General features: G+C 46.2%; 8 protein-coding genes across 8 annotated transcripts in view; 2 read left to right on the top strand and 6 right to left on the bottom strand.

Moving 5' to 3' along the window:
* Positions 1-14194, bottom strand: part of LOC117143554 (protein similar) — a 61542-nt gene extending 47348 nt beyond the window's left edge. Inside the window, exons 1-6 of the mRNA XM_033308296.1 lie at positions 13992-14194; positions 5772-5959; positions 5483-5712; positions 5202-5423; positions 4972-5138; positions 4503-4609 (exon numbers count right to left, since the gene is read on the bottom strand). Coding sequence (XP_033164187.1) covers positions 4503-4609; positions 4972-5138; positions 5202-5423; positions 5483-5712; positions 5772-5959; positions 13992-14194 — 1117 coding nt within the window. The remainder of the gene's footprint in view (positions 1-4502; positions 4610-4971; positions 5139-5201; positions 5424-5482; positions 5713-5771; positions 5960-13991) is intronic.
* Positions 14195-15045: 851 nt separating this feature from the next.
* Positions 15046-15616, bottom strand: LOC117143555 (mitochondrial intermembrane space import and assembly protein 40-B). The gene has a single exon (XM_033308297.1). It carries the CDS (start codon positions 15594-15596, stop codon positions 15120-15122), a length of 477 nt encoding a protein of 158 aa, XP_033164188.1. The 5' UTR covers positions 15597-15616; the 3' UTR covers positions 15046-15119.
* Positions 15589-16262, bottom strand: LOC117145720. Its single transcript, XM_033311465.1, has 2 exons — positions 16021-16262; positions 15589-15915 (listed from the first exon to the last, which is right to left on the bottom strand). The coding sequence occupies exons 1-2, from the start codon at positions 16260-16262 to the stop codon at positions 15612-15614; spliced, it is 546 nt and encodes a 181-aa protein (XP_033167356.1). The 3' UTR covers positions 15589-15611.
* Positions 16263-16429: 167 nt separating this feature from the next.
* On the bottom strand, positions 16430-16983 carry LOC117142776. The gene is made up of 2 exons (XM_033306964.1): positions 16899-16983; positions 16430-16811 (listed from the first exon to the last, which is right to left on the bottom strand). The coding sequence occupies exons 1-2, from the start codon at positions 16928-16930 to the stop codon at positions 16505-16507; spliced, it is 339 nt and encodes a 112-aa protein (XP_033162855.1). The 5' UTR covers positions 16931-16983; the 3' UTR covers positions 16430-16504.
* Positions 16984-17008: 25 nt separating this feature from the next.
* LOC117142773 (DNA repair protein Rad51 homolog) lies at positions 17009-18376 on the top strand. The gene is made up of 3 exons (XM_033306961.1): positions 17009-17205; positions 17264-17820; positions 17878-18376. Exons 1-3 carry the CDS (start codon positions 17128-17130, stop codon positions 18251-18253), a joined length of 1011 nt encoding a protein of 336 aa, XP_033162852.1. The 5' UTR covers positions 17009-17127; the 3' UTR covers positions 18254-18376.
* LOC117142772 (PC4 and SFRS1-interacting protein) lies at positions 18372-20411 on the bottom strand. The gene is made up of 3 exons (XM_033306959.1): positions 19583-20411; positions 18699-19503; positions 18372-18636 (listed from the first exon to the last, which is right to left on the bottom strand). Exons 1-2 carry the CDS (start codon positions 20249-20251, stop codon positions 18742-18744), a joined length of 1431 nt encoding a protein of 476 aa, XP_033162850.1. The 5' UTR covers positions 20252-20411; the 3' UTR covers positions 18372-18636; positions 18699-18741.
* A 285-nt stretch (positions 20412-20696) lies between these two features.
* Positions 20697-24340, top strand: LOC117142775 (dual specificity protein phosphatase 18). Its single transcript, XM_033306963.1, has 2 exons — positions 20697-21128; positions 23559-24340. The coding sequence occupies exons 1-2, from the start codon at positions 21046-21048 to the stop codon at positions 24157-24159; spliced, it is 684 nt and encodes a 227-aa protein (XP_033162854.1). The 5' UTR covers positions 20697-21045; the 3' UTR covers positions 24160-24340.
* Positions 24296-26188, bottom strand: LOC117142774 (solute carrier family 25 member 51). Its single transcript, XM_033306962.1, has 3 exons — positions 25333-26188; positions 25119-25248; positions 24296-25052 (listed from the first exon to the last, which is right to left on the bottom strand). The coding sequence occupies exons 1-3, from the start codon at positions 25884-25886 to the stop codon at positions 24738-24740; spliced, it is 999 nt and encodes a 332-aa protein (XP_033162853.1). The 5' UTR covers positions 25887-26188; the 3' UTR covers positions 24296-24737.
* Between the last annotated feature and the right edge of the window lie 186 nt (positions 26189-26374).

Raw genomic sequence — 26374 nt, 5'->3', positions numbered from 1 at the left:
GGCAGATAATTTGGCCAATGCGAACCTTAACCAGCGCCATTTAACCTGCGCTTGGATATAAATACACTATTGGTTTTGGGTTTCATCAGTTGCCAAACATTAATTATGGAATGTATTTGGATGTGTTTTCTCCAAAATGATTACCAAAGTCTAAGATTACACTTGGAAAGTCTTAAAGCCCCTTCGTTTCGACCTCAAGCCTATGTAATAAAGAGATGATGAACTTCCGAGCTGAGCTGTGAGCCACCTGTTGGCAAATTGATGGACGAAAAGTGGGAAAAGTCCAGCTGGAAAAGTAATTTAGTTGGCAGCGCGCACAGGAAGCAGCCAGTTCCTGTTGCAGCCAAGTCAGTCAGCCACATCCGGCGCAACTTTAAGCCGCATTTCCGCTCATGCAATTTTAATTTGTCAAATGCAAGCGACGCGTTGAGGACGTGGAGGACGCTAAAATTAACTGGAAAATTTTACAATCCTGGCGAGGCGAGGCAAGGCGACGCAGGATTACAGAGCAGGACATGGCAGCAGGAGTCGCTGCCGTAGCTGCCGAAATGAGGATGCCGACGAGCCACTCGAATTGGACCATTAGTTTCGACGGCATTAGTTTGGCGCTTTCATGGCCCAGACGATGCAGACGAATAAATAAGAGACGAGCAGCGGGACGCAGATGAAGACGGAGATGGGAATAGATGTGGATTATCCAGAAGTGGGGACGGAAGTTCCGTGGTTCCCCCCGCTCAGGACGAAGTGGACCGAGGCGGACCAGCGAGGATCCCCTGGCGAAATTATGCATGTAATAAAATGCGGCTGCTTCGACGGCAGCTGCAACAACCCGTGCCCAGCCACGCCCATACGCCCACTTATGCCGCGAGCCAAATTTAAGTGCATTAACATAAAGCGGTCGAGCCACTGTGGGATCAAGGCTTTTGGAAACAGTTGAAATACAAATATTTAAATGACTTCATATGATTCGAAAATTATCTGCAAGTGTTTAAAAGTATGCAACAATTTTGAGTTCGAAAGCCCCACAGACTCATTCCGATGGAACATTTTCCCAGCCCACTGTGCATGTTAGCCCCAACAAGATAAATAAACTTTTGTGTGAAACCGTTTTGGAGGAGGGCATGGGTTCCACTCCCCCTGAAAAGGGGGAATTCGGCTGCTCTGATGAGTGCAACGACTTGGCAGCAGAGCTAAGCGTCAGCATCATCGACACTTTTGGCAGGAAGCATTCGCGGGGCTCAGACGTATAGTTTATATAGCGCCGACGACTACGGGACATGGCCAGGAAGCTCGTCTGGCTGGGAGTCTCCGGAGTGTGTGAGACATTAACAGACTCGTAAACTGGCAGTTGCTTGTTATGTTGATTACACAACTCGTGCGGGCGTGGGAGCAAATGAAAATAAAGTTCGCGAGCCCGACTTGCACTTGAAATCCACGCAGGCAAGTCTGAGTAAAGGTATTACCTTCAACTTGAATACAATAACTCCTTGCGTCGTTTTCCGCCAACGGTCTACAGAACTTTGAGTCTTAATGATTCCTCTTCTGCATCTTGGACTACACGTGGGGAGCGGTTTAAAGTCACCTCGCGTAGGCCATCATCGAAAAGTATGCAACACTTGGTGCCACGCCCCATCGGTACGTGCCTGGCCAGGATCACCCGCCCTTTCGACCCACAACACCCGCGCCAGCACAACTGTCAGCTGCCCGTCGGAAAAGCTGGGAAGGAAACAGAACTAAAAGAGGAAACTTAAACAGAAACAAACAGCGGGAAACTAGCAACTGGCTTGTGGCAAGAGTTGAAAGTTGAATGTCTGGCAAATGCCGCGGCAATGCCCCCAGAATGCAGCGCCAGTGGAAAATGCATTTTCCGAAGGGGAACTTTTCACACGCAGCGCCAAATCTGCCAAAGCCACTTTTCGGTATTGTTTTTTGTTGCTTTCCAAAATTTATTGCAACACTCGCTGGAGGAGCTGCTATACTTCACCTCCATCTCCATCTCCAACTCCACCTTCATCCCTAAAAATCCAAGGCGATGCTGGCTTTATCTCTTCGCTGTCTGTCTGTCAGAGGATATTTATCTGGCACGTTAAGTTTACTTTTGCCCCCTTCGATCCACTGCCACTTTCCTCGAACAGTTTCCTCGCTTTCCACCCAACCGCTCGTTTCATAATTTTTCGCCTCGCGGCCAAATTGTCGTCTTTATTTGCAGCATGGAAATGCTCGAGCGCAATTTCCCATTTCCATTTCCATTCCACTACACACACACACATCCGAGCGGCAAACGCTGCCCGATGCGAGATTTTCCCGCATGACATTTGCGATTTTCCGCACATTTTGTACTTTATTGAACTGTTTGTCACATGACGTTTAGTATTTTGCGAGCTGCGCCAGCTGCAGGCGAACACAACCCACATGCACAGCATGAAAGCGGGAGGAATCGGCTAGGATTGGGGTCCAACGAGGACGTGGAAGTACTCCTCCCACTCGAAATCGGATGAAACTTAAGGGAGCCTAAAAGTAACGAAGGTGCTTGTTACTTCCCCTTAATGTGTCTAAGAATATGCAACAGTTATTTGACGTTTATATTCCGATTGATACGTAAGTGCTTTTTATAGCAGACCATCCTTTGGTAATTCCACTGTACCTTCCATCACCATCATCATGCTCGAATTTTAAGCGAATAGAAGGGGAGGATGGATGGAGCCAGCTGACCCCCTTATTACAAAGCCATGTAAACTTGATGAAAATCAAATGGAAATAAAAACGGACAGCACTCATAAACAATAATATTGCGGGCAAGCTTTCTCGAACGGAAACTTTTTGGAAAAGCGGGAAAAAGGAAACTTCCACCAGAGCGGCGAAAGCAACTTAATAAAAACAAAAATGTATGAAATACTTTTACGACTTTCGAAGACATTTTTACAACTTGCTGGCAAGTTTTGCTAACGATATGCGAGATGCACACAGAACTCGGGATCGCCAGCTGCATCCGAGGACTCGAGCGTCCTGGTCAAATGGATACGTCGCATCATAAAACCGAAAGTCATTTCGCGCAGAACGTGTCTACACAAAATCCAGGAGCGGGAGAGCGGGCGAATGTCCGGCCAAGAAGCCAAAGTCATCGCAGCCAATAATAATTCCAATTGTAGTGCAGTGACAATTTTCTGTTCCTTGGCTGCAAGGATGCGCTCTTTTGGGCACTTTTGGGTACATTGTACCCCGAACAATGGTCAGCAGAAGACTTTTTATTGCCCAGCGTTGGCATTTTAAGTGCAGCCAGCCAAGGAGCACCATCGGAGCAGCATCGCAGCTCCATCGGCAGTGGCAACATTATTTGGCCAATGTAGACGACATGACGCGGCCATTAAGAGCAACAAATAAGCAAACAATAACAAGAAGCCGCGCCCGATGAGCTGGGGAGAAATTAAGAAAAAATGCTTGCAGCAACACTTCCCCGCTCACACTCTGGAATCAAAGTAGTAGGACTTCATTGCACAGAAAGAAAATAAGAGATTTCATATCGAATTGACTCCTATCTCTCGCATGACTTTCATAAATTACAAAGAATTCACATTAAACTACTTCACAGTTGCTAGTTATCTAGCCAATATATCACTATTTTCGTATAGTTAAGTGCCACTGGCATAATTCCTTAGCAAACCTATATAAATTCTATTTTTATAGAGAAAAGTGAAGTTACAAAAAATATTTGCTCTCTATGGTCAGGCCATTTATCTATCGATCTGTTTGGATATTTCGACGCGATAACGATACTTTGGCTTATGAAAATTGATTGCAAATGAGCTGGGGGCTTTGGCGCGTCTTCCATTTCTAAGCAAGATGGGTGGGAATGGTTCTCTTGTGGCATTGCTGATAGTGAAGCAATAAGGCGTAGCTGGATTATACAGATTCAGTAGCTTAGGCATAAGATATGAAATGCCGAATAAATAAACAAACAAAATCTACGCGGAAACATAATTGAATCAGCAAAAAACTCGTTGAAATGAAGAGGTAGCGATATGAAAGTGCAGATAGCGATAGATACAGAGATTTCAGCTGTCTCGCTGCCTGACCAATTCGTTTAGTTTCGCAAAAGCTAATTAGCAACTAAAGTGAAATTAAAGCAGAGCCAAGTCAAGCCAACGACTAATGGTCTTTGTGTTGCAAAAATGGGGAAAAGGGGCAGACAAGAGGAAGGTGCTACAACTAATTAAATGCAATAAGCTATGGCAACTGCTGGACGTGAACAGGAACTGCTGGGGATTCCAGGAGTCAGGATGCAGAGCAGAGCACAGGACAGGTAACGCCGCCGGACGAGTGACAACTTTGTTTTGATGTGCCGGACTCTTCCGGCTTCCTTCCTGCCCTCCGCGTCCATTGCAACCCACCAACTAACGACGAACACGTTTTAATTTGCACATTAAAGTAATTAGTTTAGCATTAGTTAGCTGTAGTTTGTTTTAATGAGTCGCGAGTTTTCCGAGTTGGACGATGCCACTTACCGCTCTTGAAGGTGGCCATAAGGCGTTCGGAATCTGCTCCATGCTGGCACGAAAACAAAGAGGTGTCAAGTAGATCCTTGGGCAAATATCCCAGTAAGTCATGCATCCTAAAATCAAAGGAGGAAACAAATGAGAATTAACGTTACTATCCTCTAGACGGGATCCCATTTGAATGGTTTTCTAGGCTGCTTAATATGTGTACGTAATCTATCTATTAATTTGCGCTTGTTTATTACCTAAATAAGTGCTTAATTGCCACAACAATTGATAATTTATCGTCAGAGATCGATTTCTTATAGAAATTAGTTTTGCTTGTGCAAAACAGCAAATAATTTGTTGAGTAAATGACAGTTAAGTGCCACTTTTGGCAGAGCAATTATTCAATCACTCAAAAATGTCATTCTGAGCAACCTAAGCAGCTATGGTTTTTAAAATGGGATTTCCGTCTTTAAGTCTGTATGTATCTCACTTGTCATCCACATAGGTGAAACGCATATCCAGGGAGTGTTTGGTAAGGAAGGTGCTGGTTCCCAACGGAATCTCAATGTTCGACGGATGCGGAATGGGTCGGCCAATGGCCATCAGCAGACGCTCGCCCTTGGCATTGACCACCAAGTGTCCCGTGATGTGAATGACCTGAAAACACCAATAAGGCAAGGGTTAGTAGGTGGTATGGTGTTTCAAACTCATTTAGCTCACCTTATACGAAGCGCTCTTGATGTTGATGCTTCGTCCACGACTGGTCAAGGTGCACTTCAAGCGCACAAACAGATCCCGGTGATGGGTGCTCACTCCAGAGTTCTGCTGCGGCTCATCCTTGACCTTCTGGGCAAGTTCACGCTTCAGGCTGAGAGCCTCCTTGATCTCGGCGTGATCGCACTGGTGCGAGTACTCCCAGATCTGCTGGCCAAGAGTGTCAATCTGCGGAAAGTTAAGAGCAAGTTAGAATCTTCTTCAACGAAGTATTTGGAAACACTCACCTTGGTGATGCCCAGATACTCGACTACGTTTTCGGACACGTAGGTGATGTCTCCCTCGTGGGACAAGACCAGCAGGAATCCGTCCATGGTCTGTTTGAGGAGCTCTCTGGCCTCAGCTCCGTTTAGCCAATCCTCACTGCCCATTTCCAGCTTGGGCTTGACTTCCTGCTGATCCTCTGCAGTTTCAATGTCCTGCTTAATGGCATCATTGCAGTCGCGCAAGCTGGGCACTGAAATAAGTAATATATTAGATGGTGCTAACAAAGATTCCATCTCAAGGGAAACTCACCGAACTGCAACATCTCGCGAATCTTGAGGAAAGCGATGGTGATCCTCATCACGGAGGCCTTGTCCAGTTGGTTGACATCGTCGGTTTTCAATGGCAAAGCAGCCGAGAGTTCCATGAATATCTCCGTCTCCTTGGAGCGACGACATCTGGCCGCATCGCGAGACTTTTCCTTGCGTTTTTCATTGTTCCTGCAAAGATCGATCGGATGGAAAATTAGCATAAGCTCAAAACGATCACGTACGCCACTGATCAGTGGGAAAAGGGGGGATCCAGAACGGGGGAGCCTGTCTGAAATATGCGTGCATTTGCATGGCTGCACTTTTATACCCGTTTGATTGCTTCTGATTCAATTCACGCGGCCAGAGCTCGCAATTTTTCAATTAAGCAAAACGCTTGTAATTTTCGCTTTTGTTGCCAGGCCGAGCGAAAAAAACAAAAGGCGATCGACACGGCGCCAAAATTCTCGGCAGCTATTCCTAGCCAACTCTTCTCGAAAAACACTTAACTTATTACACTGACTACGAATAGAAATAATAATGAAGACCAAAGTTGAAGCTGGTAATCAAAATACTACTGCAAAACCATAAATTATATTGATACAATTCTAATATAGCCTCATATCTAAAAAGAATCTCAATGTCACGACTTTGTAAAAGTATTTTTCTTTTCAGCGATGGTGATAAGGAATTTCTTCGCATTCTAGGTATTGCCTAGAGGATCCTGACCTACAGAGACGCCCCCTTGGGATACCTGTGCATTCCGAGCTGGCAGAAGAGCCCGGGGGCTTAGATAGTTTATAACGTCTGCTTCGGATTCCGAGAATAGTCGGCAGTCACACGTTCCACTGATAAAAAGTAGCTAAGTTGCCTTGGCACCAATTTTCGGTGCTGGTCTTTTGGAATATTTCGCCAGGGGATTGACAAAACACCGATGATTTGGCAATTAGCGACTCTGCAGAGTTAGTTGTCATCGCTGGATGAGTAAGTCCCACTTAAACCCTGGGTATCGACTCGTCTACATTGGCGACGTGTTTTAATCGGCAACCAAGCAGGCAAATCGATCGTACACACTTGTAGGACGACAGAGCACTGACCTCACACACACGACTGGCACTATCTTTATGCCAATACGAGAATATTGTGGGAAATTCTAAGAAAAGACGGATGGCCCTCCCGCGGGACTGCGGGAAAATTGTAGCAGCAACTGTAGTCAGTTTGCCAAGAAAATCTCGTGAGCAGCCGCCTGCAAGAACATAACTCGTGGCTCTTAATATTTTATTTATTATCGAAATAGTGGGCGAACTTGTATAATCCACGGGTGACGCCCATTTCAGCACGTACATTTGTTTCCTGGCCTTTTGGTAAAATTTGCCAACGCTGCTTTATTGATTCGCTGGGATGAAAAAAGACCTGACCGACCACGTCAGGTGGTTCGGTTGTGAAAATCTGCCCGGCAACAACGCGAAAATGTCAAACTTTTTTGCTAAAAAGCCTTAAACACCGCCTGTCAACGGAGGAGTTCCAATCATCAAAAGTCCATCATATCAGCCGACAAAGGCACAGTACAATATGATCTATTTTCAGTCTGCCGCCTGTCTAATAAAGGCTTAAGTATCTATTAAAAAAGGTATTCCCGTTTTCACTTTGTGTAAATAAATAAATTGAATAAGTCGAGGCAAACTGCTTAGTTGTTGAATATAATCTTCTATTATGACATCTTTAAATATAAGATAGGAGCCACACTAATCGATCGATTGTAAACAGAGGAAATCCTAAAATAAACAATGTGAATTCTGACTTTGCACTCCGAAAGAATTTATAATATTAAAGGAGTATTCTGAACGCCCAGATAAAACGTTGATTAGGAAACTCTGTGAAAGTGAGGAAACAATGCATTCAAATAAATCAAAATAAATAAAAACAGAAACCAGTTGAGATAAGAGGGCTTTTCATTGTCAATCAACGCACTGATTGATGGAAACCAGGCAAAAGTTTGAAGCGAAACTCGAATGGCTGCTCAGATAATTATTATATAGTATTATATTACTTCGCTATCAAAGTGCACACTAATATAGACTCGTAGACTCGTGGATTTCTATATATTATATATGCATTAAAAAACACAAATCCGATAGTCCGTAGCTCGTGGCCCATAGAAAGCGGCGGAGAGTGACTTTGAATTGCATGCTAATGGCCTGCTTAAATGGAGTGATACTTGCGGGGGTGGGGTTTTGGTGGGGGTGGTATGCTCATATATATATTTTCGATCGGCCCATTGTCTGTTCATTAGAACAGAGGCAAGTACGGCCTGTTAAATATTCTGCCTGCGCCAGCAGAATTGCCTTGTTATTGCCGCTGGTGCTGCTGCTGTTGTTGTTGCTAAGTATTTCCGCTCCAAAGCAGCTCAAAACACTGACAAAAATAAAGCTATAATATTGAAAGCACACCTTAAAATGTGAACTACCTTCTGTAAAGATAATAATTTATTAAAACCTAATCCTTTCCCTACGATGTTAATAATGATGTAGTATGATAATCTTAAGATACCATTTTGTGTATCAAATGCGTTTGAATATGTAAGCACCACGATCCCATCACGTGGCCATCTAAGTCCTGCTGGCTTATCCCACAACACCTTAGGATACTGACCCGCTGCTGTTTGAGTTTGAATTGCGAGCATTGCGAAATGTTGGCCAAGCTCCCTCCAAGTGCGCCGTATCTCCGGGCGAGATATCAGCGAAAACACATAAAATACGACTCGAGGTGCTAATGCCAAGTTCATGGGACAGTAAATCGAGGCAACAGCGGGTCAGGGATGTTTGGTCTCTTCTTGGGAGCAGCATGAAGTGGCTGGAGTTCTTCGGGCAGCGCCGTCTGCAATTGCGTCAGTTTGGTTTCGGCTCATTAGCATGGAGATGGGCCAGCCGAATTTGGCTTAAACGTGTGCAAAACGTAAATAAACCAAATCCGACGACCATTCCAAACACATTTGCTTGCTGCGCACGTTGCATGCAAAGTTTTTGAAGCAGGAGAAATCCAGGGAAAGGGGCTGTAATCTGCGTCAATCGCCAGATAATCGCACATACATCAACCAGATGGATTTTGGAACCTTCAGGAGACCCCCAACGCGTGGCCACGTGGCGATAACTCCTTGGGAAATACCCCACATAAAGTCATCGGTGGCAGATAACAATAACACAACAGCTCAAGTGACAAACAATTTTCAAGTTTCATTAACCATATTGCGGCCATTTAATAATTCTACGCAACAATCGATGCGAGAGGGAAAGTCTTTTCCCGCCCGCAATCTTATAAAGGGCACCTCTCTTGGGAATAACCCACCGAACCTTGACTCATACGACACCTCTCTCGCGCCATAGCTCCGTCCCCCTCGCCCTATCTCTGGCTGCGTATCTAAATATTATTATAAAAGCGATTCACAAATAAGCATAGATAAGTGCAGCGCCGTTTGCTTTCGGCTCGGGTTTTACAATAAAACACCTCCAATTTTCAGCTCGTTCAGGTGCCTCCAGGAAAATGTAGATCGCTAGTGGCATTCTGCCACCGATTCTAACTGGTTTTCGTTTTGTTTACTTAAATGAGCACTCCACAGTTATGTAACAACAATTAATACGCAAAATTGTGTAAATATTCGTACTTGAATACTATTTGATATTTGATGACAGCGCAAAATCACAGAATCATCCAAAACAACAAATGGACCAACCATTGGTCGTCACTCACATAAAGTCCTCGATGTCGACGAACTGGGAGAACTGGCAAGGTTGGGTGTTCGTGGGGGCGTAGCCATAGCAGTAGGCGTAGGTCCAGGGGCGGCTTTCGCGGCAGGGCGTGGCCACGTTCAGGAGCGAGCCCCTCTGGCGGTAGAAGGCGTCCTGGGGCTGCTGCTGGTGGTACGGATGGTACCTTTGCATCCCAGCGGAGGACATATTGGGGCCGAGTATGGCGCCCACAAAGGGTTGGCTTCCGGGAGCAGGGCCATTGTAGAATGACCCGTTGCCAAAGTTCACAGTGGGTTCATTGATGGGCATTCGCCCAAAAGCTGGGCCATTGCTCAGCTGCTGCTGCCGCTGCTGCTGCGGCTTGGGATCGCACTCGTAGAAGGTAGAACCGGAGATCACATCTTCGCCGTAGAAGGAATTATCGCCGGGACACGAGAAATCGCAGCTCTCGAAGGAATTAAACATTGAGTGCGCCGTTTGTTTCGCTGGAATCCGGCTAAGCCCATCGATGATGAACACACACACGCGTGCGATAAGAGCTGATAGTGTTTTGATTTGGCCACAACTTCACTGCTACGAATATTTGGTAGAACACGACGTACGGGAGTTCGAGCGCTAAATGAGCGAAAGGTTCCATAGCCTCGAAGCCATCATATTTATACCTAAGCAGCCGCACCGAAAAATCGCAAAAGAGCGGAGAGCCGACGCAAACGTCAGATTCCGTGTGCTATCAGACAAGTTTGCCTATCCGGACAAGTGCGCTCCGGCCGGAGTGATAAGATAAAGTCCGGTCCGCCCGCCTCGTAAAAGCATTCAGGTGGCAGGGAGCCAGCGCTTCGGTTCTGCCCAATGGGGCGATAACGGCGAACCGACTGAGTGGCGGATTCAAATTAGAGCCATATAAATTATGTCAGTGCGCCCCACTTCAGCCGATAATTGACCCGCAGCATATAGTCTACTTTGCAGCGCCGCCGGAAAATTTTCGCACGTCCAGGACCCATTTTCCGCCCATTTCCCTCGCTCACAAACTGCAGTGCACGGCACTGTCATGTTATAATTTTAGAATCTCTGCACCGAGAAAGCAGTGACACGCAATTCGAAGTGAAACTTGATAAAATATTCGAAAATTTGGAGTATTTAACCGCGGAACTGATTAACAATTTTGAAGTATTTCTAAAACTAACCAAAATTTGCACACATTAGAAACAAATGAGAAGGAATATTGGAATTGATCTTTTCTCACTGTGCGAGAAAAGCTGCTTGGATGACTAAATACTTTCAGACTTATCCACGATTTCCCTAGTCGGCCGATAAGAACTATAGCATAGGAGTTAAATATTTGGATTAGTTTGGCAAACAGCACGGAAAGTGAAACGAGATAAGGGAAGCTAGCTTCCCAGCCCAACCAAACGTAATCAAATCGCAATGTAATCAGCTCGTGGAGAAGGCAAAGGAACAGGCAGGGTCAACTTAAATCACTGCGATAACCCCTTGTTTACCTGTTTATGCTACACCCGTCTATCACCAAACTATTTCGATGTTAAAATGTATTTCATATAAAAAAGAGTAAAAGTAGTCATTAGCATTGTTAGCTTCCTCTATTACTTGGTGATACTCAGTGCAGAAGAAGCCAGAAGTTTGTCCTTATGATCATTAGCTATGCTGTCATCTTCCATCATTCAAGGACTACCATATAGAAGCTCTGTCAATCCTTTAAGTTGCTACAGCAACACCCTTACGATGACGAATTATTTCAAAAGATGTCGTAAAAAGTTCATCGAGTTGTGGCAAGACTAGTGGTTAATACTTAATCGAAAGGAATAGCTGTTTACAACAGAACATCGTTAAGATATTATCCATTCCCAAGAAAGAAGTTCCTTTGTTCTTGTCAATGTTAATTCCCCACAGCAAAAAATGTCTTCCAAACAGGTTCTGCGATAATCACAGTCCGAAATTTTTGATCATTTCACAAAACCTGTGGGGAATTTTCAGCGACTGATTCCAATTTATCGCCGTTAATATAAATTTGAACTTTCCCTGCCAGCAATTGCAAAATCATAACTTACACCGAATGCGATGCATATAGAGCTCACACACAACTGAACAACCGAAAAAGATTCGGAAGCTGCGCTACCTTCACTCTGTCTCCCTCACTCCGCCTTTATCCGTCTCTCTCGCTGCATCAAGTTCAATTTCATACAGAGAGAGAAAATTCATAGACAAATATATTGAATTTCGTGTTGGAAGGGGTTTCAAAGTAATAGCTTGGTAAAAATTTCTCTAAGACTGAACTTTGGATCGTACTGTTTGAAATATGATAACCACCTATTTTTTTCAGTGCTTCAGTAGCAAGCAAGAGTGTGTGCATGGAAGATCAACAATAACTCCACGAGCCTAATACTGGAATACAATGCCATCCATCTTTCTCTTTCTCCCTACATATGTTGTATATACGTATAGTAGCCCCATAACACCCCCTCGGGCGTTTCCATCCTCCCCGTATCGTCACATTTTTAGTTCGATTGCGCAAAAAGTAGGTCGTCGTGGCCAGACGTGAAACAACAACAACAACCCTGCTGTTGTTATAGCAGGGCATATCATTTAAATATTTTACAATACACACATGATTGTGTGTAAGCGTGTTTTACTTTTGTGCGTTTCTCTGCGTTGGTATTGGAAATTTATTTATTGCTGGCTTGTTTTTAAGTTTATTCATTAGCTTCTTGGCGCAGGCCTAACAGCTTGTAGAAATAACGTAAAAAGAAAAACAAACATGAAAAATCTTGATTCAGATTCTTTCCTCCTCCAAATGCCGCCATCCAAGTCAACTTGTAATAATTCACTTTTATTGAGGTCACACCGTAGCTGCACTTACGATCTGTTCAAGATCGCGTGTGCTGCAATCGAAAGAGTCGACCGATAGGCAACAGGCTAGCGATGAACAATCGGAAAAATCGATGTTTAATAGGTGTAAAAATGTTTATGAAAATGCAATAAGACAATATAAGTTTATTTACCAAGCTTTCTCGAAGATCTGAATTCAATTTCACATCATGAGACGACGTAAGTCAATTGTTTTCATGTGTCGCACTGCAAAATACATTGGAACCAGTTTGGGACAAATGAGAAAGACGCGATTTGTCGGTCAGTGGGTCTAATCGAAGCTAGAGCGCATTTTGAAAATGGTTATAGAACCGCTTTTCGGCTTTTCCACATTTATTTCACTGCAGTTTTATGGTAGTCACGTAGGCCAAAGCGAAACTTTGTTTCAATCCAATGTAAATGTCTTGAGTGAAACATAAACTTGTCGGTTTATGGGCTTATAAAATAAATAAATTTAAGTATTCGAAGGGGCGTGGGCCAAAAACGAAAACAAAACAAAGCCCACAAACCGAAGCACGAGGAAAAAACGGGTTGATCATGGAGCAGGGGGGCAGCATAATCGAACACAACAGGTTTTCCTCATTGTGTTTTGGGTTTTCGCCTCACTTAAAAATAACCCACAAGTGCGTAAGGAAAAACAGAACAATGCACTCGTCTAAAAATAAATCGCAGCCACTGGGGGGCTTGGCTTCAGAAGAGCCCTTTAAGGATAAACCTTCTCAAGATAGCAACAAGTGTTTTCAGGCCTCTCTTCTCGCCGCAATGGGCGCTCATTCGCCTAACGTATACCCCCTAGATATCATATTCCACAGCGGAAACCAACCATGCATATGCAAACTGAACGATTTCGGTTCGTCTCGACTTTTGTCTTTGAAAGCCTGAAGGTCGTGGGTCTCGGCCATTGGATTCGCCGTCGCCATCGATCGTATAATAATTGCCGCGAATGCAAAAATTAGTTGAACGCGTGATTAATGATTGGCTTTCCATTATATCCAAGTGCCTGTTTCGTCAATTAGTGACGCCCATAGAGGGAAGTTCACAAATTCCAGCCAGGCGGGAATTCAATTTCATTAGGGGAAATGTAAGTCGCTCCCGTAAGGGTTAATAGCGCTCTTATTTTTGGCTCAAAATCAGGAAGTAAGGTTGACTCATCTATGAGATACTGATTGCAAACGAAACCCATGAGGAACTCAACGAAAGAAAATCAATTGTGATAATGATTACTAGACTGAATAGAAAAATGAAATTTCAAGACATTGAAAGAATGTTTAAGTTAGGTCAGTTTGTGAAAATAAACGATCAAAGGCTAGCATTTGAGATTCCCGATTGGCACTAGATTCCATTGATGTATCAAAATTCTGATTCCGGATTGTAAAAATAAGCGGAATACCGCATACCCACTGGGAAATTGAGAAGAAACGCGAGAAGCGACGGATGGCAACGAAAGCCGCGACGAGCAATAATATCGCGGCGAAGAGCGGGCGAAAAAGAAAGCAGACGCTTATGCAATGCGCAAGCAAGCGATCTAGGCAGATCCAACCAGGGGATGGGATTGCAGATCGGCGGTATCCGGATTGCAGACTCTTGGGACTCACCTTCGTTTCTCCTTTGGTTTGCCGCCGGCCGTGAGATTGGTTTTTGGGGCGCCAGGAGATGGGGAGCCAACGGACGAAGATGGTGGGGAGGCCGAGAACGAAGAGGAGCAGGAGGAGGAGGAGGCGGAGGAGTTGGTGGCCACCGCTTGGGACTGCTTCTGTTTCTCGGCCGCTGCTTCGATTGTGTCAATTAACGAAACCATTGTGTCTCCGGATTTCAAAGTGCGGCAGCATTCAAAAGATCTGCCGATGTGGAGGTTCCTGTTTTCCTTATCGCGAGTTTTTCCAGCACTTTTTGAGACTCTTCGTTGTTGTTTTCTATTATTTATCGCTGTTACTTTCGTTGTTTTCCTATGTATGAAAACTACTGCGCGCTTGTATTGGTTTCTGCGGTTGTATTGTTGTCACTACGCACACACACTCGCACACACTATAACTCTGTTTTCCTGTTATACCGTTATTATTTAATCACTTTTACAACGATCACCTCGATTAACTTTGTGTATATATGCTGATTTTTGATCCACAAAAAACAAAACACAAGGTTATATTATTATTTCACTGCTGTTGCTGTTGTTGTCGTTGTTATTGTGGTTGTAGTCTCAACTGGCCAATTGCACTTTGGTTTATTCGATAATTCGGATATTTGTGTTATTGCACCTTGAAGTTCTGCACCGACTTGATGTTGAATTCGCGTTTAAGCATTTCACAAACGCGATTTATCCGCAATATATGCATTTTACACTGCGCCTACAGCATTTTTCCTTTCCACACGAAATCTTAATACGCTTTTATTTTTCCGTTTTCTTTGCTTGCTGCTTCGTAAACAGTGTGGCAGCAGGGTGGAAAAATACTGCCAACGAGGTGGGAGCGCTTCCAGTATATACCAGAAATACACAACAAATGGAAATAACGGCCTATTGGGTACAGTGACAACATTTATATTTTTGTATCTTTGTATTTCGTCACATATTCGTCACAAAAGCGAGAATTTAACGGAGAAAACGACTATCCGGCAGATAAATGCTTCCCAGTCGCGATCGACAGTGTGGGATAGATTGAGCTTCATGACAAACTTTATTTATTTTGTACGAAGTCACACCTAGCTCTTATCTTATGTACTCCCACCTAAGCCTTGGGCACCACTGAACTGCTATTGGGGGCCACCAGCTCATCGCCGCCTCCGTTGTTGCCCACATCCGCCAGCGGATCTGCGTTCTGGCCACCAACTGAACCGGCATCCGTGTCCAAGGCCTCGCTCAAACCATCATCGTCGTCGTCATCGCCGCCAGATTTGTTGTACACGGTGGGGTACTTCTGGAAGCAGTCCCGCATCTTGGTGAAGGCATCGTAGCAATCAGATCCCTTAGGATCGGCGGTGCTGTTCTGGAAGCAGGAGAAGGCCTCACGGAAATCGACGCCACAGGGACCGGTGGCCATGCCGCCGAGACAGGGACAACTCCAGTTGATCTTGCCGTCCTTGGTGATCACGCCCTCCGGCTTTTCCGGCGGCGGCAGCTCGATGGTGCTGGGCGTGGCATGATCCTCCTTTGTCACAAAGATCACCTTGTCCTTGCCGTACTCCTTGCAGTAAGAGAATGACATCCTGATGCGGTTAGGCTAGTTAAATGCTAGGAACTCCTCGGGGGATTCCTCGAAATCCAAGGGCTTCTGGGATGTGCTGAGCACCTGAAAATGGCAGGGCACCTCCTGATAGTATCCTATCAGGGCTATAGCTACGCGAACGCGATCCAGGAAGTTCTCGGGCACCCGGAGAATGGAGCGTTTTTGGCTGGAACTAAATTTCACAATGTCCAGTGTGGTCTGGCCACCGATTTCGCCAAATATACTGGCCAAGGAGCTATGGATGCAGCCACAGAAGAATACGGGCGTCAGAGTCACGGAGTCTGGATCACGGAGTTTTCTGGCAATTAAAAAAGTGCATTATCTTAATTATGTTTGCGTGATGCACGTGCGCACGTGGGGAATACGGGGCTCTACGGAGCGGGACTGATTGCCCGAAACTCACAGCTTCACGTCCAGATATTGGTAACCACTCATGCTTTGGGTGCAAGTGCCAGTGCCCCTCTTTTTTTGGCGGAATCTTCGGGAAAAGTCGTCCAAAAGTTGCCGGTCAGTGTGTTTTTTTATGTAATTACTCCCCTTTTTTGCTGTTTCTTTCTGCTGCTCAAACAGCTGTGCGCCGCCAGAGATGCCAGCTCGGCTTACAACGGACAAGAGAAGATGAAAAATAGCTAAAAATATAGCCATTTATTAATAAATTTAAAGAGCTGCGTACTTATTGTTATTGCAATTAGTTTAATGCAATTTTATTAAAATAGTTAAACGTATATGCCGCTTTTTAATCTCATTAAGTAGCCATCACAGATAGCAATCCAGTTCGTTGTGAATGACAATAAAATCAGATCACAGTAAAATCAGTTATAATTTAAATTTAAATTCTGCATGACGGTTACAATGTATATTACACTAATAATTTCAATTCGCTAGTTCTAATCGTCGGACACACCCGCGAAAGTCTTCTCAATACTCTTCTCAAAGTCCAGCGATGACTTGGAGGTTTCCAAGATCTCAAAATGACAGGGTATCTGCTGGTAGTGACCGATGAGCTCAATGGATATGCGGGTCATATCGTGCAGTTGCTCTGGCACTCGAAAGATAACGCGATGTTGCTGGGCGCAGAACTTCACGATCTCCAGTGTGGGTTTCTCTTCGCAGAAGAAACTGTTCAGGGCGTCAAGAACGCAGCTTCGAAATAGGGATGGGGTCAAAGCAACTGCAGTCGGATCCCGAAGTTTTCTATTAAATAAATGAATATATTTACTTTAATAGCAACCAAGTTTCATTTTATTTCTCACTCTGAGCGCAGAACATCATTCTACTCACAGTTTGATGTCGAAATAGTAATAGTTTTCCATGGTGATCGTACGCGTTCGTTTTAAGCGGGGTCCACTGTAGTGATATAGTTTCTGTGCGTTCGGGGCGATTGGCAAACTGATTTTGCGGTGAATTTCGCGCCGCGAAGTTTTTGTCGAAATTCTTTCACGCAAGACGTACAATTTAAATAACGAAACTCGAAACAACAAATAGCCAAATTTATACTCGAAACTGTCAAATGGAGAAGCTAACGAATGTTCAGGCACAGCAGGAGGAGGAAGAGGAAGAAGGTCCTCTTAGCGTGACTAAGTTAATGGTGAGTAGGCTGCGATCTCGACCAGGATTATGAATATTACCTACGATCCTTCTTCCAGGGCGGCAGCATCACGGCCAAGGACATCAAGCTGCTTCAGCAGGCCAGTCTGCACACCGTGGAGTCGGTGGCCAATGCCACCAAGAAGCAACTGATGGCCATTCCCGGCTTGGGCGGCGGCAAGGTGGAGCAGATCATCACGGAGGCCAACAAACTGGTGCCTCTGGGCTTCCTTAGTGCCCGCACCTTCTATCAAATGCGTGCCGATGTTGTGCAGCTGAGCACGGGCTCCAAGGAGCTGGACAAACTGCTGGGCGGCGGCATTGAGACGGGATCCATTACCGAGATTTTCGGTGAGTTCCGCTGCGGGAAGACCCAATTGTGCCACACTCTGGCTGTAACCTGCCAGCTGCCCATCAGCCAGAAGGGCGGCGAGGGCAAGTGCATGTACATCGACACGGAGAACACCTTCCGTCCAGAGCGTTTGGCTGCCATCGCGCAGAGATACAAACTGAATGAATCCGAGGTGCTGGACAATGTGGCCTTCACCCGTGCCCACAACTCCGATCAGCAGACCAAGCTCATCCAGATGGCGGCGGGCATGCTCTTCGAGTCCAGGTACGCTGTATCATCCCTCAGTAAATAAACATCACTCAATAATATAATATCTTGCAGATACGCTTTGCTGATTGTGGACAGTGCCATGGCGCTCTACAGATCGGATTATATAGGACGCGGGGAGCTGGCCGCTCGGCAAAACCACCTCGGCTTGTTTCTGCGCATGCTCCAACGCCTGGCCGATGAGTTCGGAGTGGCTGTGGTAATTACCAACCAGGTTACTGCCTCGCTAGACGGCGCACCCGGCATGTTTGATGCCAAGAAGCCCATTGGCGGGCACATAATGGCCCACTCCTCAACCACGCGGCTGTATCTGCGCAAGGGCAAGGGCGAGACCCGCATCTGCAAGATCTACGACTCGCCCTGTCTGCCGGAATCGGAGGCCATGTTCGCCATTCTGCCGGATGGAATAGGAGACGCCAGGGAGAGCTAGTTGCTCACTTATAGGTTAATTAATGCTACCTAGATTAAGAATTAAACTTCGTAGATTGTTTTTTTTATGTTTACTTAGAATGTATAGGATAACGACGAAATAAAACAGCCGTTGCGAATTGTATGTACCATCTATATTTAATTCATTATTATTCAAATCATCTACAAACTTAGAAAATATTTAGGGGTGGTAATAAGAAGCGGATGCAGCAGGAAAAGTCCCTTTAACGCGGCGCAACACGATATGCTCCTGGCAGGCAAACAGAATTAAGGAATTTAACTGAATTTTTAACCTAGAATTAAGCATAGCCCGCTTGGCTCATCAAAACTTTGTCATCCAAAGCACGGTCTTTAAGTTGCCTGGTCTGTAACGCTTAGGATTAACTGCAAGAAAGAGGAGTCTTGAAAATGCTTTTAAACTCAGCGGTTTGCGGTTTCAAACCTACCTTATCATATAGTTGGTCCAGCAGAACACTGGGCCTCGATCATTTACTGCGGAGACGACGCGGCTGAAGCGGCGGCCTCCTTGGCCACAACCAGGCTGTTATATCCGCGCTCGTTCATCCCGACGCGAAGGTTTTCGTTGATATTTTTCGTATAGGTCTTGTAGATTTTTACCTTTTCGCAGAAGTCGATCCAAAAGTTGTCCTCGCTCTCGGGCTCCGGATTGAAGAGGCTCTTGAAGCCATCGTATATGCCAGAGGAGACCTTGCGTATGGTCTGCGCCCTCTCCTTGAACTCCACCTCGTCGGACAGGTCCATTTTCCAGAGCTCCAGATTGCCCACATACCGGCGAAGTCGGCGCATTATGTCCACGCACTCCGGATTGCGCAGCAGCATCAACTTGGTGAACTCCACCTCCTTGAACTGCTCGAGGATCTCCAAGCATCTGCCCACATTGGCGCGCCGCAGGCCCAAACACTCGCGCAGCTGCTGGGAAAGTTGGATGAAGTCCCGCTCCATGAAGAGGGCATCCTCGTGCTCAATGAGCTCCTCGATGAATCGCAAAGCCTCCTGCTTGGGTATTTCGCTGCGCGTTGGCTCCACCACGATCCTGTCGGGCATGGACTCTGGATTAATTTGGCCGCTCTCCAGTTTCAGTTTGAGCTCCAAGGCTTCTTTGCGGGCGTTCTCCATCCAGGCTTCCTCGGCAGCGGCACTCTCGAAACTCTCCGGCTTTTTGTAGTTTATGACGATTCCCAAACACTTGGCTGTGGGCATGTACACCATGAGCATCTCGTTCCGGATGTTCTGTGTGGGCAGAAATGGAAATCAATGTATCGTAAATTTTACTAGGTTATGTCTGTTGGTATTTCTGCATCGCACTTACATTGACTGGCCGCGACCGCTTCTGAATCGGAGTTACTGCAGCCGTGGGCTTGGATTTCTTCACTGATTTCTTGCTGGAGGTGGGGGCCGCAGCAGCCGGAGAAGCGGGGATGGCTGCGGCGGTAGCCAGACCCTCGGTGGGAACCCTTCGCTTGGCCGGCGGAGGGGCTAGTTCCGCGCCTGCTTCACTGTCGCCGTCCACATGGCGCGGTGGTGCCTTGGTCTTCCGGGTGCCGCTCTTCTTGGGCTTCTCGGGCGGTGCTGCGACTGGTTCAGCAGTGGCTGGCTCCGGCCCCGTCACCGCCTGCTTGGGCTCCTCCGTCTTGACGCCAGCACCAGTTGCGGGCGGAGCAACTGGCTCCGCGCCGTCTAGCATATCGATGGGCGCCGAGTCCTCCCCGCGCAGGGCGCTCTCGATCTGATCGATGGCCTCGATGAACTTGGCGCGCTTCATGATCTTCTCGGTGGCGAAGCGCTCCTTGTTGCTGGCGTACGGGAACAGATCCTCCAACTTGATATTGGCCGTTTCGCCCGTGCCGTAGAAGTAAACATTGTACTTCTTGTTGTTGTTGCTCTTGGTGATTTTGGCCGGCCAGGGCGGATAGCCCTTCACCTTGGCGAACACCAGGTCGCCAATGCTGTAGGACGCAGCCGCCTTTTCCTTGCCCATTTCGTTTGACGTCAAGCTAGTTCGGTTCGCGTGCAATTCCAATATATTTCGCCGGATTTCTGCGGCGTCTGCTTTTCTTCTTTTCGTCTCGCGCTTTCTTAGATATGGCACTTGGCTCCGATAACAGCGACGTCGATCGCCAGTGTGGCCAGTTCAAGAGTATGTGCGTTGGTCGATTGCGGTAACGGCGGAACTGTAACTTGGCGGGCTTCTAGTTATCGAATTTATAAATGATGAAACTCAATAAAATATAAAAATATATATACATAGTGAAACACCCTGCTTGCTGTTCTGCGTACCTTTTCAAGTTGATATCCCAATCTTCTTTAGCTTGTAAGTAACTTTGAATGTTTTGAAGCCTAAAATTAACGGCATTTTGCAGGCATTGCTCATTTCATTGGCCAATTACGAGTTCAAAATCGCTGACACAGCTCCCACAGGTGGAAGTTCGTTGGCAGGCGATGCCGGATTCCCACCTCGTCGCACCCACACAAAACACCTTTGGCGCACGCACCTCGTCGCGCGAATTCACCACATCAACTCGAACTGAAAACATTTTTTGAAGGCATTTCTATTCGTCGGCCAGTCGTCGTTTGTTGGCCAGAAAGAAAAGTGTTGTCCCCCCACGAGTTCCCAAAAGAACTTCAGTTTGTTTAACGAATCGAATTGAATCGTTGGAGAGCGAGCAAGGCGGAAAATAGTTTTTCAATTTGGCCTGGAATCCGCGGAATTCGTTTATTGTGGAGCGTAAATTCCCGACTAAGTGGCCAGCGCGAATTCTTGAGCGCATAAACATGCAGGAGTTAATAGTCGGCGGCATCGCCATCAGTGGCGTTCCCTTCGCCAATGAGACGGTCGAGAAGGAAAGTCGCCAGAAGTGAGTAATTGCACGCACATTTTGCAGTTTGCTGCCAAGCACAAACATTTGTGGTCGACATTTGAGCCCGTTTTGTTAGCCACAAACACTAAGCACTAGATCTGCCCAAGGTCGCCATGATGTCACCTCGGCGAACCTTTGTGGCTGCCTACTACCTAATTGGCTCGCTTTATAAATAATCACACCTGAATCGAACAAGCTAGTCGGGTTTACCTGGTGGAATTAAGCAAATAGAGTGCGATACTAAGTACCAAAACCAGTACTATGCTTTAGAGTAATTACCTATTATATTTAATTTTAGTAATCAGCTTTGAGATATCCATTGAAATTCGATTCCCCCCTTTTGCAGAAGCACAAACTCCATAAACTTGGCCATAAAGCAGCATATGCACCCCATTTGGCCACATGCGTTTTTCAAATCCGATTCGTTTTTGAGCCAAATTCCATTCTGAATTCCGATGTACTTACATGCGAGCATATTTCGAGCATGGCCCGCTTTTCGCCAGTGTCCCAATTTATCGAAGGCGGAAATCGATTCGGAACTGAATGCTTTTCATTGAAGTGTACAATGTATTCGAATATTTGAATTATTCTTGAGTTTTCGGCGCATTCCTTATCGGAGGCCCTGACTCTGACAATTGAATTCAAGGACGGCATAATTGCCAAAATGAAATTAGTCATTTGTCATTGCGGCAGACGGAGGTCTGTCTGCAGCTCTGTCAAAGTTTTGGCAGTCGAAAAATGCGGATTTTGAGGCCCCGAGGTAGATCTTCATACATAGCTGGGATGTAAGCAGTCTTGTGGGTTGGAACCCATGCAGTTCTCTAGATAAACTGGGGAATGAATGGCTAGATGGATAGGCTCAGAAGATCAGCGAATTTCCACCCCGCCCATTAACCCAGATTCCCTAGAAAACAATCATGTGATGGACAATGGAGACAAGGATTTCAGATTCCAACGCTCGCTGGCGAATTCATAAATAATGGACTTGGAATTCGAAAACAGCTCAATTTGTTCTTGCCTTTATTTTTGCATTCGGCGATAAAGTGAATAACGAACGAACTTCGGGGGCGGTGTGAAATATTTTAATTTCACTTATTTTCAAATCAAGAAATTTTCTGCCGATGCCACTGCCTTTGGTCTAGTGAAAGTGACCGATGATTAATTTTGGCGCCGTGCCAGTGGAATTTGTGATTATTATTTAATGACGACGCCGAGTCGCCGTAAACATATAATAAAACCGAAAAGAACGAGCCATTTTGACACAACACACAAAATGGCAATACTCTTGTTCGAATAAAGTGGTTTCGAGGTGCTTTAATGTTATTTTAAAAGTAATGTAACTTCAAATGAGTTCCGAAGTATGTAATATAATATTTTAAGCCCGAAACTCAGTTGAGAAACTTCAAAAACATAAATGTTTTGAAATCTCTGCGAATTTCTTTGGTTTCTAGCGAAGAGTATAACTTATTCGTCTTGAAATCAGCCGAGTGCTTAATTTTACATTTACATTCCTCAGTGGCAGGAGCTTTTGGAGGGCGATGACAGCAGGGAAGGCGGCAGGGATTGGCACCTTCTATTTGATCTCCGACGATTGGATGACCGGGGGAATGTGGGTGCCAAGGGATGTGAAGATGGAGAGGGCGAAAGGGAGCCAGCTGGCAGACCTCTGTTTCCATTATAAGGTTGGAGCTCAGGAAATGATATAATATGAAAATATGACTGATCCCTTGCTATGTTCATCATGTAAGAGTATGCAAGGTAACTGACCTCTTGGATTTTCCCAGCCAAACGGATTAGATCCAACAGATCGGAGGTGCAGTGGATAATATCCCATTATGCGATGACTGATCTGTTTGTTTACGCATTCGCCAAATACCATTTTAGAAGCGCGCTATTTTCACATCGCCTCCATTTATTATACACTCCGCAAAACTAATTATAAACAGGCATTTCTGAGGTGTACAGATACAAATTTGGATATATACGTATATACTATATGTAGGTATTTTGGCAATATGTTTATTGTTTGTGCCTACGCAGCGAACTCAGAGAACCATGACGTCGACCCATAAATACGTAGGTGATGGGATGGGATCGAATGGGATTGGATTGGATGGGTTGGGATGGGTTGTTTTCCATTCACAAAATTAGCCAGTACTACGCAAAAAATATATATACAAATACCTGCCATTTGTTTATGGCTCATTTGTGTTTGGCTTAGCAGCAGTTGTGCTCCTTTGTTCGCCCGAGAAATGTTCTTATTTTATCGGGTTTTTCACCCACTTTGAAGTGCAGCAGGTTGTCCAGCCAAATATTTTATTTATGCCATTTGGCAGAGGCCCCAAAAATTATACGCATTGCATAAGCTTTTCTTTGTTCGGAAAAGGAATGAGAACTTACCAGTATTCCCTCCTTGATTCCTTGCAGTCAGCTGAGTGCAGCCAAGCTAGAGGACCACACGCCGTTTCCTGGCCTGTCCCGCCTCACTCCATCGCTGATCCTCTGCGGCGCCGCGGCGGTGGTGCCCGCCTACATGGACAAACTGGGCGTGAGCTGCGTCATCAACGTGGCGCCCGAGCTGCCGGACACACCACTGCCCAGCCAGAAGAACCCGCTCTACCTGCGCATCATGGCCCAGGATCGCTCCGAGGTGGACTTGGCCAAGCACTTCGACGAGGCGGCCGATCTGATCGAGGAGGTGCGCCTCTCCGGCGGCTGCACGTTGATCCACTGCGTGGCCGGGGTCAGCCGCTCGGCCAGCCTGTGCCTGGCCTATCTGATGAAGCACGCCGGGATGAGCCTGCGCGAGGCCTACAAGCATGTGCAGGCCATACGTCCGCAGGTTCGCCCGAACTCCGGATTCTTCCAGCAGCTGCGGCGGTACGAGCAGCAGCTGCGGGGCAGCAGCTCGGTGGCAATGGTGTACTTCGCCTCGCTGGACAAGGAGATCCCCGACATACTGGAGCCCGAGTACAGGGCCATGGAGGACTTCTACCAGCGCTACCGCAGCTCCCTTAAGAGGCGATAGGCCAGGTGTACCGCACTTAATCTTACTTGTGATACTCGTACCCTACCACTAGACATAGATTAGATGTTTAAGTTGTGTGTGCTTAATGATAACCATGAAATGCTGAAACTTACATAAGATGTACGCTTAAGCCTCGTTCGTAATTACAAATACACTTTTATTTTCGTTTAAGAACATTGAATCTAAAGCGTTAATTAATCAGTTTTAGTATCTTCAATGAATCACAAAGTCATTGGCGAACAAACAACACACTCGTATTATATCGCACATCATCTAGTATTATTTACACGTACTCGAAAAGTAGCTAACTAAACCGTAACTCGTAGATTGGGTACCTTTAAATGCTCACGTTGTATTGTACTTGGCATCCGCGAGGCGAATTGAATAGATATACAGATATACAGATATGAGTAGGAGGAGCAGGCGCCCTCCGCTTAGGATTTGTGTATGTACATTAACACCTAGAATTCAGCATCTCAACACAAGCGACTTAGACGAGACTTAAATCGAACGAAATAATTGGCTAGCTAAAGGCAGAAGTAACCGTTTGTGTACAATCAGCTAAGTTAACTCTAGTTCTACTCAGAGGCCAGTGGCAACGGCGGCTGCTGCTGCATCAGTTTCTTTAGGTTTTCGTACGCCGTGTTCATGATGCCCCAGCTGATGAAGGAGCGGCCTGTGTTGAAGGCGCATCCGCGATAGAAGTTGCCGATGCGGCGATCGCGCTCCACGTAAATTCGCTTGCACGCCTGCCAGCTGCCCTCTGACCTCTGGCCCATCTCACTCTGCAGCGACACCTTGATCACATTGAGCGGGTAGAATATTGTGCTTATGCTAGCACCGATCACGGCACCCGCTATGAACTCCTGCACCGTTCGAGTGGATACGGATTTCTGTGGATGGATAACGATTGGTTAGTATATTAGTATGCTTGTATGTGTGGTAGGGTCAACACTCACTCTCTTAGGCAGCCGGACGCTGGCCTCTTCTCGCAGTACGAAGAATAACGCGTTGGACAGGCCGTTGCGCCAAAATACTGGTTCGAGTCCCCTGTAGAGCTCCCGGTACCCGTGGTGGGATACCACATACCTGCGGAATAATAAAAAGCCATAAGAAGATGCCGTTCGCAAAGTTAAAGATCATAACAGACATAAACATCGGTCACCTGCTCACCTGAATGCGTTTTGTGTATTGGAGAAGTGCTGATGGAACTTGGAGTCCGCGAGGAGGGTTTGCACCCGTTCGAAGGGCAGGAGGATGGACTCGGCGCTGCCGGCAACCACGGCCGCTATCACCTTGGCCCCGTAGTCGTTCAGGCGGTAGTCCTCCACTAGGTACCTCCTCGTCCCGTCGAACACCCCGAACATAATGGACAGGGAGATGGTCTTCTGGGCGAGCGGCGGCAGCATGCCGCGGTACAGGAAGCCCAGTCCCTCGTGACGCAGCTGTGCAAAGGCCGAGGTGATGGGCACGCCGTGCAGCATCTGACGGAAGATCATCTTGTAGATGGGATAGGTGACCGCGATGTTGACGAAGGCTGCACCGCAGCCGCAGGCGAACTCTTCCCACTGGAAGGAGCCGAAGAAGCGCTTCGAGAAGACGCTGCCATGCAGCAGTTTCCCCACCTCCCCGTCTCCATATGGGATGTGGGCTCTTTCGGGTGGAAACCTTTTGGGGGGCGGTGGGTCAGTGGTTTTCGCGACGTTCGGTGCTCCATCGTCTTTCATCTTGCTGCTGTCCTGTCTTTATTTCGGGCGTGTGGAGAAGTGCGCATTTGTCACCGCGTTACCATTGTAACTACTCACACACGGGGATTGCACTGGTTTTGTTTGTTTTGGTTTCGATTCGCATCGGTTTTAATTATATAATAATGAAGAAGAACCACGGTTTGACGGCCACGGCCAGTGTGACCGTCGCTGGACCTCTGCTGCATACCAAAGGACTCTGTTATCCAAATTGTTTGCAAGCCAACAATAATTAACTATCGAACTTAAATTTGCAGCGGCGGCTTTGAGTTTTGTACTCGCCCTTTTCGGTAATGTTCAAACTTAATATAACATATTAATTAAAATATTCTTAACAGCGCCTTTAACAGCACTGTCACCTTATTTTAACCGAATCACCCTGTGCAGTTGTTTCACCGGCGCAAAGACCACCCTATCAGAAACTTTTCATGTGCTGATATGCATTGGTTTCTCTAAAATCCACGACTTGG

The sequence above is a fragment of the Drosophila mauritiana genome, chromosome 3R (genome assembly GCF_004382145.1).
Source record: "Drosophila mauritiana strain mau12 chromosome 3R, ASM438214v1, whole genome shotgun sequence".
NCBI classification, from domain to species: domain Eukaryota; kingdom Metazoa; phylum Arthropoda; class Insecta; order Diptera; family Drosophilidae; genus Drosophila; species Drosophila mauritiana.
The sequence above is the reverse complement of the archived record's forward strand: the minus strand, read 5'-3'. Positions and strand labels throughout refer to the sequence as shown.

Coding starts and splice junctions, on each gene's coding strand:
- LOC117143555 (XM_033308297.1), bottom strand. CDS start 15,596: ATGTCATTCTCTTACTGCAAGGAGTACGGCAAGGACAAGGTGATCTTT.
- LOC117145720 (XM_033311465.1), bottom strand. CDS start 16,262: ATGGCTATATTTTTAGCTATTTTTCATCTTCTCTTGTCCGTTGTAAGC. Junction 15,916..16,020: donor CAATATCTGGACGTGAAGCT/GTGAGTTTCGGG, acceptor TTTAATTGCCAG/AAAACTCCGTGATCCAGACT.
- LOC117142776 (XM_033306964.1), bottom strand. CDS start 16,930: ATGGAAAACTATTACTATTTCGACATCAAACT. Junction 16,812..16,898: donor TACTATTTCGACATCAAACT/GTGAGTAGAATG, acceptor TTTATTTAATAG/AAAACTTCGGGATCCGACTG.
- LOC117142773 (XM_033306961.1), top strand. CDS start 17,128: ATGGAGAAGCTAACGAATGTTCAGGCACAGCAGGAGGAGGAAGAGGAA. Junction 17,206..17,263: donor TTAGCGTGACTAAGTTAATG/GTGAGTAGGCTG, acceptor TCCTTCTTCCAG/GGCGGCAGCATCACGGCCAA. Junction 17,821..17,877: donor GGCATGCTCTTCGAGTCCAG/GTACGCTGTATC, acceptor AATATCTTGCAG/ATACGCTTTGCTGATTGTGG.
- LOC117142772 (XM_033306959.1), bottom strand. CDS start 20,251: ATGGGCAAGGAAAAGGCGGCTGCGTCCTACAGCATTGGCGACCTGGTG. Junction 19,504..19,582: donor AGCGGTCGCGGCCAGTCAAT/GTAAGTGCGATG, acceptor CTGCCCACACAG/AACATCCGGAACGAGATGCT.
- LOC117142775 (XM_033306963.1), top strand. CDS start 21,046: ATGCAGGAGTTAATAGTCGGCGGCATCGCCATCAGTGGCGTTCCCTTC. Junction 21,129..23,558: donor GAGAAGGAAAGTCGCCAGAA/GTGAGTAATTGC, acceptor GATTCCTTGCAG/TCAGCTGAGTGCAGCCAAGC.
- LOC117142774 (XM_033306962.1), bottom strand. CDS start 25,886: ATGAAAGACGATGGAGCACCGAACGTCGCGAAAACCACTGACCCACCG. Junction 25,249..25,332: donor AATACACAAAACGCATTCAG/GTGAGCAGGTGA, acceptor ATTATTCCGCAG/GTATGTGGTATCCCACCACG. Junction 25,053..25,118: donor GCGTCCGGCTGCCTAAGAGA/GTGAGTGTTGAC, acceptor ATCCATCCACAG/AAATCCGTATCCACTCGAAC.